The sequence below is a fragment of the Amblyomma mixtum genome, chromosome 9 (genome assembly GCF_055824585.1).
Source record: "Amblyomma mixtum isolate Tamu chromosome 9, ASM5582458v1, whole genome shotgun sequence".
NCBI lineage: Eukaryota > Metazoa > Arthropoda > Arachnida > Ixodida > Ixodidae > Amblyomma > Amblyomma mixtum.
Genome location: NC_143020.1, coordinates 72,227,922 through 72,240,330, shown reverse-complemented (window position 1 = coordinate 72,240,330; position 12,409 = coordinate 72,227,922). Strand labels below are relative to the sequence as shown.

The following is a 12,409-nucleotide window of genomic DNA, read 5'->3' as shown; positions in this document are numbered from 1 at the left end:
TGCGCATGGAGTCAATGGGCTTCTAAAGGAGCTTCCAAGGAGGATATGTTTTTCTTTGTAATTTCCGTCATTTCGCAATAATGAGGTCTTCAGGTGTGGTCAACTAACCAGCCCAAAACACTACTTCTTTGAAGTTAACTGTTAGGCGAACTGCATCTGCCCTCAAAGTCGAGAAGCCTGCCGTCTTTCTTTCATGGCCACAGGCTTATAAACAACCGTTGTGAAGGCGATAATCACGCCCAGAACCGCTGCCTTCCTTCCGTCGTCTGTAGAACAGCTGGCAGAGGAAAATTCTGCTCCACCGAAATATGTGAACGGATTATTTTTCGCGAGGTAAAATAGACACTTTAGCAGCTTTAGCATGCCCTGTACTGTGTTACCGTTACTGGTGCCGGAGTGCTGGGAGTCCGCGCAAAACCAATGCGCATGCGCCAATCGCCTCGATGGCGCCAGATGGCGCCATGTACCCCACAGCTGCACTCGCGTCTGCAGCATCGGGACCAATCAGCGCGTGCTCAGCGGCGGTGATACTTTTTAGGATCTTGAGTGATAATGAATTTTATTGGTTTCCCTAAAGCTCTGTTCTTGTATCGCTCTAAGGGGTGGTTCCAAAGCGCAGACGGCGAAACACAATTCCGCACTGACGCGATCAAGAAACGAACGAAGCACTAGATTGCATCAGTCAGCACCGGTGAAAAACGAGCATTTTCGTGTCACTGAAGAAACTTTCCAAAGGACAATAAAGGAAATGGAGTTTGGGGAGAAGGAAATGCGTCAATTTCGTTTAGAACCTAACATCCACAATTCCGGCGAGCAAGCAGGGCTGCTGGTATTGCACATTGACAATGAAACAAGTTATCTTGCATCCTGGTCTACAAAAACGTCCACAAGCCAGCGTTCAGCTACCGCGAATTGAACCACATCGCATATCCATTCAACAGGCGCCCGGCTGCTGACCTGCAAGACGCGAGTTCGATCCCGGCCGGCGGTCGTATTTCGATGGAGGCGAAATTCTATAGGCCCGTGTACTGTGCGATGGCCGAGAACCCCAGGTGGTCGAAATTTCCGGAACCTTTCACTACGGCGTCCCTCATAGCCTGAGTCGCTTTGGGACGTTAAACCACCATAAACCAAACTAAATCCTGAAAACCCGCCTTGTCAGGAGACCTGCCCATGCGTCTCTCCCTGCCTTTATAAAAATGGTCTACAGACAGTCTGCAGACTTCTTATCGACTCTGTTGCCTTCCTATAGATATTTGTTTTTGTCTATTCGTAGCCTATAGACTGTCTATACACAAAAGTCTACTAAAAGTGTATGGCCATAAGTCTATAGATTGTCTGGGCACTGTCTATTGCATTTGTATTGGCTATAGACTGTTGTCTAGGATTTGTCTGTAGAAAATCTACAGACTTTAGAGACAGAAGTCTATGAACTGTCTACGACCGTCTAAAAATGTTTGTAAGGGTGGCAGTGAGGGCGCTCATCTGGCTGCCAGTGAACGTATCCTGCGGGTGCCAGTGGACGGCCGTCTCAACCCAGAGGAGGCGAAGCCCAGCACACTCACCTATTCGCACACTCTCCAACATTACCGACTCTCCCGCGGAACATTTTCCTCATCTTGCACTTATGCACACATTTTACCCCACACTCTACCCCGCAAATTGCCCTTATTTTGGATGGAGCATTTCCTAGCCTGTACCACACTGCATGGGAATGCCCCAAAATTCACTCAGTACCACCCCTACCCCATCCCTGCTCGTCCCACTTGGAAGCAGTCGTTTCTAAATATTTGGATAGAAGCGAGAAAGCGCACGCGTCGGGACCGGCCGTGATAATATTTAAAGGGCAACTGCAGCACTTTTTTTGAGAATTCCGCGATATTCAAGGATTCAAATCTATGTAGGCTGCAGGTAAAGCATGCCAAGTATTTTTACACTAGTATTTAAAATAGTGACGTAATCGACGATTGAATTTTGCGCTTCTCCTCAATGCGCCGGAGGAGGGCAGGGAAACTCAGCGTGACGTCACGGAAGGTATGATTTCAAATTACCGCTGTCGTCAGCCACACAATGCCCTGACGCGTTAGACGCTGCCAAACAACTCTCGGCAGGGTTCGCCTTCGGTGACGTTGGTTTTTTTCCTTCAAAGCAGGCGTTTGGGCGTTGGAAATGTACCGATACCTTCGATGACGTCATCATGCGTCCCCCACTTGGCATTGTGTGCTGCGGAGAAGCTTGAAAGGCGTCCGGATTTTAATCCGCGATTACTTCACTATTTCAAGTGCTAGCCCAAAAAGACTTGGCATGCTTTACCTGCAAGTTTCACACAATCGACCCTCTTAAGCTCATACATTTCTAAAACCTATGCAGTTTGCCTTTTAAGAACACAGTGGCTTTTCCCCGTCAAAGGATTCCCTTCCAGCCAATGGCGTCGGCCGATTCTCATGACCCAGCTAGTTTAACAAAGCAGGAAGCGGGGGATGAAAGGGGATCATCCCTTCCCTCTATGTTAAGTGATAGACCCCTCTCTCCATTGTGGTGCCGCTTCCTGCATTGTCATGCTAGCAGGGTCGTGAGAATTGGCCGACGCCATTGGCTGGAAGGAAGTCCTTTCACGAGGAAAAGCCGCTTCGTTCTTGAGTTCTATCCGACTAAAGCACGTCCCTGGGCGCCCAGAGGGACCTTATCGCCCTGGCCGCCCACATATCTACGGAAAATGGAGCCTTGGTCCACCCTCTGGGGGCCTCCCTCCAACCATTGCTCGTAATAAAAGTTTTTTTCTCTTTCTCCTAAAAAGGAATTTGATTTAGGATGTTTGCGAAGCAAGGTGGCTGTAAGAAACTGCGATAAAGATCCGCGGTCTCTGCGTGGTTGCTTAAAAAAATAAATGTGCTTAAGCTGCGTGGAGTGTATAAAGAGCTATGTTTTAAGGCGGAAGCCTTTAATGCCTCATCATTGTAAGCAGGAGTTGTCGACAGAAATGTCACGCTTTTCCATTGGTCGAAATGGTCGTGATGTCACAGTGCGCGAATTTAACCATGCAACAAATAGTAACCATGCAACAAATTAAAGGGATGGTATAGTGATGCTCTAAGTGAAATAAATAAATAAATAAAACTGAAGTAGGAAATTAGTCGAGTTAGGTAATCTAACCAGGGTCTCCAGAGTGCGAGACGAGCGTGCTAACCACTCCGCCATGCCAGCTCGATGGTTTAGAATGAACTAAGGCGCGTCTAGCGAATACGGTGTCTTCGTTCACTCCCATCTTCCATCTTCCAGAGGGCACGGCAAAGATTGCGAACACTCGCGCATGGCAGCAGTAGAAAGTGGAACAACAGAGCTTGTCCGGTGCGCTATATTGACCGTGACTGCGAACGGTCAAGTCTAGGTTAGAAGTGACGTACACCTAGGTCACTTCTACACCTACTTAGAAGTGACCTACCCCTAAAAGTGACCTATGTCAGAAGTGAAATACAGTTACTGATCACTGAGGCAACGTGATTAGCAAACAAATTGGTTTATTGAGGTTTAAGGTCCCGAAGCAACTCAGGCTATGAGGGAGGCCGTAGTGAAGGGCTCCGGAAATTTCGACCGCCTGGGGTTCTTTAACGTGCGCTGAAATCGCACAGTACATGGGTCTCTAGAATTCAGCCGCCGCGGCCGGGATCGAACCCGCGTCTTTCGGGTCAGCAGCCGAGCGCCGTAACCACTGAGCCACCGCGGCGGGGCTATTAGCAAACAATAGTCTCTAGTGAACAATTTTTTTATTGCAGCTTGTAACATCGTAATAACATATATTAGTAAACATAGCAGCTTTACATCATGGCTGGCTGAAGAGAAAGCATAACATCAAAACGGCCACTAAAAGAGGAAGACATGCTAAGTTTGCTAGAAACCAGAAAATGACAGCGTATAGAATAAAAATTTCCAATGCATAAAAGAACGAAACAAGGCAGATTCAAAGAACAAAATGCATGCAATACAAAACGCCTTGCTAGACTCAGCTCTGAGGAGGAGGTGACCCTCGAGCCAACACAGGAACTGCAAGAATTGCTGCCACTGCTGCGATGCTCCACACAAATTACTTTTCGCTGCATAATGAATGAGACCATGCTTGACATTAGGTTAAATAGGGAAAGTGTTTGTGTTTGTGCTGAAAAGAAAATGTTGTCCCAGTACTTCCATCTCAAATCAAGCAAGACATCAATTTTGCGTGAAAAAATATAAATGTGCGCAAGAGTAGGCTGCTGTGGCTTGATAAAAGCTTCACGGCGGGAGAGGTGGGGGATTGTTGTGAAAGGGCAATGACGGGCGATAATTCTGGACAGACACAAGCCAAACAATGTCTCTATGTAGTCCTTTAAACCTAACCATTTAGCATCCTCTGGAAATCTTTTACGGACTCTAATACTACTCATTAGAAAGAGATGGCGAAAAATTGAAGCTCTGCGAAAGTGTTCCGAACGACGAAATCGTTAACTACTGCCCCCCTCAGATCAAAATTGCTACTCAAGGCAACAACTGCCACCTTACCCGAAGCTCGTCGTTTTCAATGTAACCGTCAGTCATGAGGGCTTGGAGTTGGAGGTGACCATCATACATGCAGTCATAAGAATCATTACTTGACGCAGTTGGCTTTTGATTCGCTTGCGCCCATGGCTTTGGCTTACATTCGACCGAACGTTCTTCCTCTCCTTTGGGATGAATGACGCTGAGCCTGATGTTATGCTTGAATGGCCACGGAACAAACTCGTCCATGTCACCCTTGTGCAGGGTGTACCTCCCTTGCAGTTTCCCAAATTCACCGTCTTTCGCGAACCTGACTCCAGGTGTAATGTAGTAGCCGCGCAAATACAGCCGCTTGCTGTCGTACGATGCATTCCATTTCTCGGCCGCTGTCTCTTGAAGCGATTTCACTTCTTTTACAGAAAAGACGCACTGCTCTACTTGTAGTTCACTGTGTCGTAGCGCAGTGCTGATGAATTCCAATATTTTCGGACCGCTTTCCTTCACTTCATCAGAGACTTTCTCTATTGCAGCTCCAATCTGTGTCAAGTTGTCTCGAGTTAAGCTGAATTCATCATTAAGTGTTGTCTCTAAAGAGGATACGTTTTTAGAAACAGTGTTAACTGCGTCTCCACTCGTGACGAATTGTTCTTTAAGGTCCTCTATTTCAGCTGTGCTTTCTGTCAAGCTGTCGTTAATTTGTTCTGTTACAGCCGCTAGTTCTTGCCTGAGCGTTTCTTTCAGTGTGTTCATGCCGTCAGAAATTTCGTTTAAGCTGTCACTGTGTGTACTGATATCAGCAGCCATCGATCTTAGGTGTGCAAAGATTTCGCCCGCCTGACTTTGAAAAGCAGCGTTGAAGGATGTCAAAAGCGCCCTTTCATCCAAGTGACTGGGCGCATTTTCCCTTTCAGATGCGAGTGGCGTTGAAGTGCTGCATGAGGCCGACCGGAGATGCGTGCACACATCTCTGCAAAGGACGTTGGCCGAGCACTTGAGACAACGGACGGAGTGGTGTTCACATCCACGCAGGAAATGCTGGGCGATCCCCGAGGCAGCCGTCGCATACTGGCACCCATTTCCTTCGTTCCAGCACTTCACCTGCAAAGTAACAACACAAGTCATGTTACATGCCGTGGCGTTCAGTTACAACTTGTGCTGGTGTAATAATTCTAACCGCCATTTGATATAACCTCTTGGTTTTGGGCCAACAGGGATTGAAATAAGTTTTGCATTCTTGCATTTATTTTTAGAAATTAAAGGCCACAACATGAAAGTGTCTTATTCAGCTAAATAAGGCGGTATAATCATTACCGTGTTTATTCCTCCATCCTGCTCCCTGAGCATAATTTAGGAACGCTACATAGACACCACGTCAGATCGCCTGCAAACGTCAAAAAACAAACAAACTTGGAGAGCACCGCAGTCTTCTGCATTGGAGAAATGAGAAAGCATTTGCTTTTGAACGTCAGCAACATTTTTTGCAAGTAGTCGTTGTCCCCTGGATGACGTCAGCAATTTTTTTTGCAAGCCATCGCTGTCTATTATGAGGACACCTCCGCAACACACTTTACCGTCGTACACAACACACCGCGTTCACTTCGTGCCCCTCTAACACGTTTGAACCAACGACCTTCCGCGGCTTATGCGTTGCTTGCTCGCCTGGCACTCAGATGGCCTGTCTTCGAACCCCAATGCTGGCTAATTTGTTTTTTCGAATGAGGTCACGCGAGAGGGATCACTTACTCTAGACACGTTTTGCGGACAACTTCTGCGGACAACTTCTGCGGACAACTTCTGCGGACAACTTCTGCGGACAACTTCTGCGGACAACTTCTGCGGACAGCTTCTGCGGACAGCTTCTGCGGACAGCTTCTGCGGACAGCTTCTGCGGACAGCTTCTGCGGACAGCTTCTGCGGGCAACTTCTACGGACAGCTTCTGCGGACAGCTTCTGCGGACAGCTTCTGCGGACAGCTTCTGCGGGCAACTTCTGCGGGCAACTTCTGCGGGCAACTTCTGCGGGCAACTTCTGCGGGCAACTTCTGCGGGCAACTTCTGCGGGCAACTTCTGCGGGCAACTTCTGATTCAGATTCAGATTTATTTCAACAACACTTGGTTGCCGAGGAGGCGAACAAAAAGGCAAACAAAAGTTGCCTGACGAAGCGTCCGCCCCCTTTACACTCTACCACTGAGCAGTGGGCAGGTTTAACCTGCTTTACGCCGCAGGTTAAACCCCCTTTGCCCCGCCGCGGTGGCTCAGTGGTTACGGCGCTCGGCTGATGACCCGAAAGACGCGGTTTCGATCCCGGCCCTGGCAGCTGAATTTTGATACAGGCGAAATTCTTGAGGACCGTGTACTGTGCGATGTCAGTGCACGCTAAAGAATTCCAAGTGGTCGAAATTTCCGGAGCCCTTCACTACGGTGTCCGTCATAGCCTGAGTCGCCTTGGGACGTTAAACCTCCATAAAACCAAAGCCAAACATGTTTACACTGTGAGACACCTCTGGAGAAGAGCATATTTGTTTAGGACACTTCGGAGCTTCCTTCAAGCACATACTAAGCAATAAATAAGCGCTTTTGTTATTCCTCTTTGTTGAAACGCAGCAACTGCAGCCATGATTTGAACCTGCCAAATTGTGCTCAGTAAAAAAAAAAATCTGAATGCTCATCTTCGAAGTCGTTGCAATATTTAGACTTTGCGTGTCATTAAAAATGACTGCCTGGAAGCCTAAACTTTACGCAAAGTTGTTTGTTACTCGTGTATGGAAAACTTTTCTTTTGGCTCTGAGAAGTTCAAGACTTTACACACACTCCTTATCTCCTTATAACCCTCCTTATCCTTTATCTTTATGCTCGCAAAAGAGATTTATTCAGATGTTACTGCGATTTGAGAACCTTTGCCGGCTCCTTTTTGTGACGTAGGTGTCTACTTGCACGTAGTGAACAATTTACCTCTTCAGCTGCGGCGGGACCGAGCTGGGCGCGAGCGCAGTAGAGATAATATAGCGTCCCGCCCGGGCCCGGGCTTGAAGCCGTGGGTCTGGGTAGGGCTCGAGTTTCCGACCAGCCAATCCCGAGCTTCACATAGGCCGGCCACAGAGGCATGCGAAGTGTGGATGTGCGATTTTCCGCTTTAGTACCGGGGGAAAAATGTAGCTGTGTAAGCCAGACGTGAATGACCCAAAAGACGCAGATCCAATCTCGGACGCGGCGGTCGCATATCGACGAAGGAGGAATTCTAGAGGTCTGTGTGCTGTACGATGTCAGTGCCCGTAAAAAAACCCAAGTCGTCGAAATTATCCGGAGCCCTCCACTATGGCGTCCCTCATAGCCTTAGTCGCTTTGGGACTTGCATCCCTCGCTGGATACAATATGTAAACATGCTCGAAAATCTCCGTGCGGCAAGGAGCGGGGGCTGAATGAGAAAAAATGGAGGGGACACTTAAGCTCCTCCTTAAGGGTATGACGCGATAGCATAATAGGTTAATTCCCGTGCATGCAGAAGGTCATCCTGGTCGAAATTATCCGGAGCCCTTCACTAAGGCGTCCCTCATAGCCTTAGTCGCTTTGGGACTTGCATCCCTCGCTGGATACAATATGTAAACATGCTCGAAAATCTCCGTGCGGCAAGGAGCGGGGGCTGAATGAGAAAAAATGGAGGGGACACTTAAGCTCCTCCTTAAGGGTATGACGCGATAGCATAATAGGTTAATTCCCGTGCATGCAGAAGGTCATCCTGGTCGAAATTATCCGGAGCCCTTCACTAAGGCGTCCCTCATAGCCTTAGTCGCTTTGGGACTTGCATCCCTCGCTGGATACAATATGTAAACATGCTCGAAAATCTCCGTGCGGCAAGGAGCGGGGGCTGAATGAGAAAAAATGGAGGGGACACTTAAGCTCCTCCTTAAGGGTATGACGCGATAGCATAATAGGTTAATTCCCGTGCATGCAGAAGGTCATCCTGGTCGAAATTATCCGGAGCCCTTCACTAAGGCGTCCCTCATAGCCTTAGTCGCTTTGGGACTTGCATCCCTCGCTGGATACAATATGTAAACATGCTCGAAAATCTCCGTGCGGCAAGGAGCGGGGGCTGAATGAGAAAAAATGGAGGGGACACTTAAGCTCCTCCTTAAGGGTATGACGCGATAGCATAATTCCCGTGCATGCAGAAGGTCATCCTGGTCGAAATTATCCGGAGCCCTTCACTAAGGCGTCCCTCATAGCCTTAGTCGCTTTGGGACTTGCATCCCTCGCTGGATACAATATGTAAACATGCTCGAAAATCTCCGTGCGGCAAGGAGCGGGGGCTGAATGAGAAAAAATGGAGGGGACACTTAAGCTCCTCCTTAAGGGTATGACGCGATAGCATAATAGGTTAATTCCCGTGCATGCAGAAGGTCATCCTGGTCGAAATTATCCGGAGCCCTTCACTAAGGCGTCCCTCATAGCCTTAGTCGCTTTGGGACTTGCATCCCTCGCTGGATACAATATGTAAACATGCTCGAAAATCTCCGTGCGGCAAGGAGCGGGGGCTGAATGAGAAAAAATGGAGGGGACACTTAAGCTCCTCCTTAAGGGTATGACGCGATAGCATAATAGGTTAATTCCCGTGCATGCAGAAGGTCATCCTGGTCGAAATTATCCGGAGCCCTTCACTAAGGCGTCCCTCATAGCCTGAGTCGCCTCGGGACCTTAAACCCCCATAAACCATCTGCTTTACATTCATATATCTCTGAGTCCTCACATACCCTTGACGCTGTGCTGCAGCGGTGAAGCTATGCTCCACTGCCCTGCACTGGCAGGTGCTCCCAGCGGTGGGCCTCGCATGTGGCCAAGGTTGCTCTTCGCGAGCGACCAATTATTAATTTAACTGGCACGTGCCACGGTGGACAGTTTGCTCACCATCCTGTTGGCAAGTTGTGAAGACGCCGCAAGATCGCGTGACCTAGGTGGCCCACGTACACCTCTTAAATTGCTCTCTGTGGACCACCTGCCCGAGCCATACCCGTGATTTTTCGCTCAAAACGGGGATAACGCCTACACCGGATTTTTCTGGAGAGCAGAGCCTTTAACGCTGTCGCGTTAATAAGGAAAAAACCTTATAGAATTCCGAGAAACACTCCATTTTTCATTTCCACTATCGCTTACCGTTCTGCTGAGCAGGTCTTCATCAGGGAAGTCTTTAAGATCGACGTCCCGCTCCTCGTAGTGCTTGCCGTCCAGAGGACACTCATGCGAACCGTCCTCGTCGCACTGGTCGTAGCAACACTCGCACAGCACGTGCATGCAGGGCAGCAACGCGGTCTTCTTGCGCACTTGTCCGCAGGCACTGCACACTCGGTTGGCTGGAATAGGCTTGAGGAAAGTCAGGGGTCTCCAGTCAAGCTTCGGGGAGAACCCGACGAGCGTGTACTGCGAGCTTGCAGGAGGCATTGCTCACAACGTATGCGTTCACTGCGCCCGGCGCTTTAGGATACTGATTTCGCCGTCCCCGCAAAGCAACCTGTAAACTTATTAGAGGCACTTGTCACGGCCACAGGTCCCGCCTCCCGTTGGAAGTGTAGCGTAACGTGTGCAGAGTGAATTCCCACGTGCCGCGTTAATCTGTCCGTTCACGTTCGATGACGGGTCATTACCAATGATTATCAAGCATGACAGGCATCACCAATGGCCATTGAAGGCTATACGTCATGCTGTGTCGCTCCCATCCTTTTCCAATCTGTTTCTCGCCTCGATAAGGTGCTACCCTCCCATCAGTCAAATTCAGTTCGCAAACAGCGCTTGTGTCTATAGTGTTTCGTCTCTGGTCTTGAGGTTGCATGTTTTAGCGCGGTTGATTTTTTCTAAAAAGATAAGAGTAGCGCAAAAGCAAGACGACGGACAAAAGGGGAGAGGACACACACCAACAACACAGGCGCTATGTGTTGTTGGTGTGTGTTCTCTCCCCTTTTGTCCGTCGTCCTGGTTTTGCACTACTCTTATCTTATGGATCAATACCGACTTGCCCAAATTTCCACCCTGGTGATTTTTTCTAGAATCAGGATGTACCAACTCGCCCAGAAAGAAGTTTTAATGAAGATCATGAATACTTTGGCACAACCGGCTTATCAGAGGGCCGTGGTAGAAAAAGAGGAGGACAGGAGCAAATTTTGCGCTAAGTGACGTAAAACGTGACTACGCAGAGGTTGACATCCTTAGTTGCTTGTTATGGCGCGTTTTGTCGAGTTCGCAGCGCTCGCACTTCTGCATCTGTCCTTCTGAGGCGGTGTCATTTCAGGTAGATTTCAGAATCGACGGGACTAACGCTAATCCCGTATTTTGTGATCCTCCTCGTTTCCTCGGTCCACTTTGCATTTTGTGCTGATATGTCGTGTTCGGGCCTCGGTCATGAATCTGTGTTCTACAAGTTATTGTTACACTTCTAAACCCTGTTGAGATGAGGCAAGCATCTCTGCTCTCTCCCACAAAGTTTCATGCATTGTAGATGCTATGCCACCTGCATTTCGGGCCGCTGAAGTGAATACGGGATCGTGGAAACTTTTGTAGACGCCAACCCATATTTCTCTGCTGAAACAGGCACTTTTTGTGCTTTGGTCCGAAGTGGTGCATAGCGCTTAAGGCTAAGGGATGCTGCTGGTGTGCATCAAGAAGCCACGTAAGAAGAAGTATCTGGAAAGTAAATATCCGCTTAATGTTACCCGTGTGTATTGATAACGTGTTACCTGTAAATAGTAAGTTCAACTAGATTCTTTGGAAACAACGAACCGGACAATGCCTGAACCATTAACAGATGAAGCCAACCTAGTCCAGCGATAAAGCAGACAATTTTGAATGAGATATAATCTAATACTCGAGGATGACACACAATGAAAACGCAGCATACTAATGCCCCCATAGCAATGGCTGAGATATGGTTAAAATTGCAAGTGATACATTCGCAGACGGGATCAAATGCAGGCTGAATTTATACGTCTCTTGATCCATATAACAGGTGACAGCTGCTGCAAACACATTGTAAGAATATTTACGCTGTTAACTAGTTTTGTTTTGTTTTTATGGCGTGTAACGTCCCAAAGCGAATCAGGCTATGAGGGACGCCGTAGTGAAGGGCTCCGGAAATTTCGACCACCTTGGGTTCTTTGACGTGCACTGACATCGCACAGTAGGCGGGCCTCTAGAATTTCGCCACCATAGAAATTCAACCACCGCGGCCGGTATCCAACCCGCGTCTTTCGGGTCAGCAGCCGAGCACCATAACCACTGAGCCACCGCGGCGGCCGCAGTTAGAGAGTGCGCAGATAGAAGTTGGCTTCAAATAAATGGAAAAGAGGGATTTCTTCAATGAGGCATGTGTCACGTCGGCTCAAAAGCGACTAGTTAACATCTGCACTTCGTTACTAAGTGCTTTTAAAAACTAACAGTAATTTATACTAATAGATAGGTGCGTTTTTGGGACGGGGTAGCCACTGCTATGCACAATGCCAAGCAGAAGCTAACCGAAAGGTGAATAGAAAAAAATGACGGTGATTTACGTAGTTAGGCCATATGCAATTTAGGTGCGTTTGCACTGTTTAGCATTGTTTATCTTTTTTGGTTTTGTGTTGTTTATCGTGGTTTTGTTTGAAGGAAGCCAACAGTCACCGAAAATTAAAAATGTCACTATTATTTAATTGTTATTCATGATATTGCTATCCGACTAAATTAGTTTATCAAGTGTATTCCTACCAGCCCGATGGCTCAGTGCGGGTGCTTGGCTACGAGCCCGAGTTCCCGGGTTCGAACCCGGCCGCGGCGACCGCGATTTGATGGAGGCGAAACACAAAGGCGCCTATGTGCTGTGCGATGTAATTGCACGTTGAAGATCCCGAGGTGCTCGAAATTATTCTGGAGCCCTCCACT

The 12,409-nt window shown here is 48.2% G+C and overlaps 1 protein-coding gene across 1 annotated transcript; it reads right to left on the bottom strand.

Moving 5' to 3' along the window:
• Window positions 1-3,835: 3,835 nt before the first annotated feature.
• Window positions 3,836-10,332, bottom strand: LOC149329672 (uncharacterized). Its single transcript, XM_089559575.1, has 2 exons — window positions 9,659-10,332; window positions 3,836-5,607 (listed from the first exon to the last, which is right to left on the bottom strand). Exons 1-2 carry the CDS (start codon window positions 9,941-9,943, stop codon window positions 4,510-4,512), a joined length of 1,383 nt encoding a protein of 460 aa, XP_089415701.1. The 5' UTR covers window positions 9,944-10,332; the 3' UTR covers window positions 3,836-4,509.
• Window positions 10,333-12,409: the final 2,077 nt, after the last annotated feature.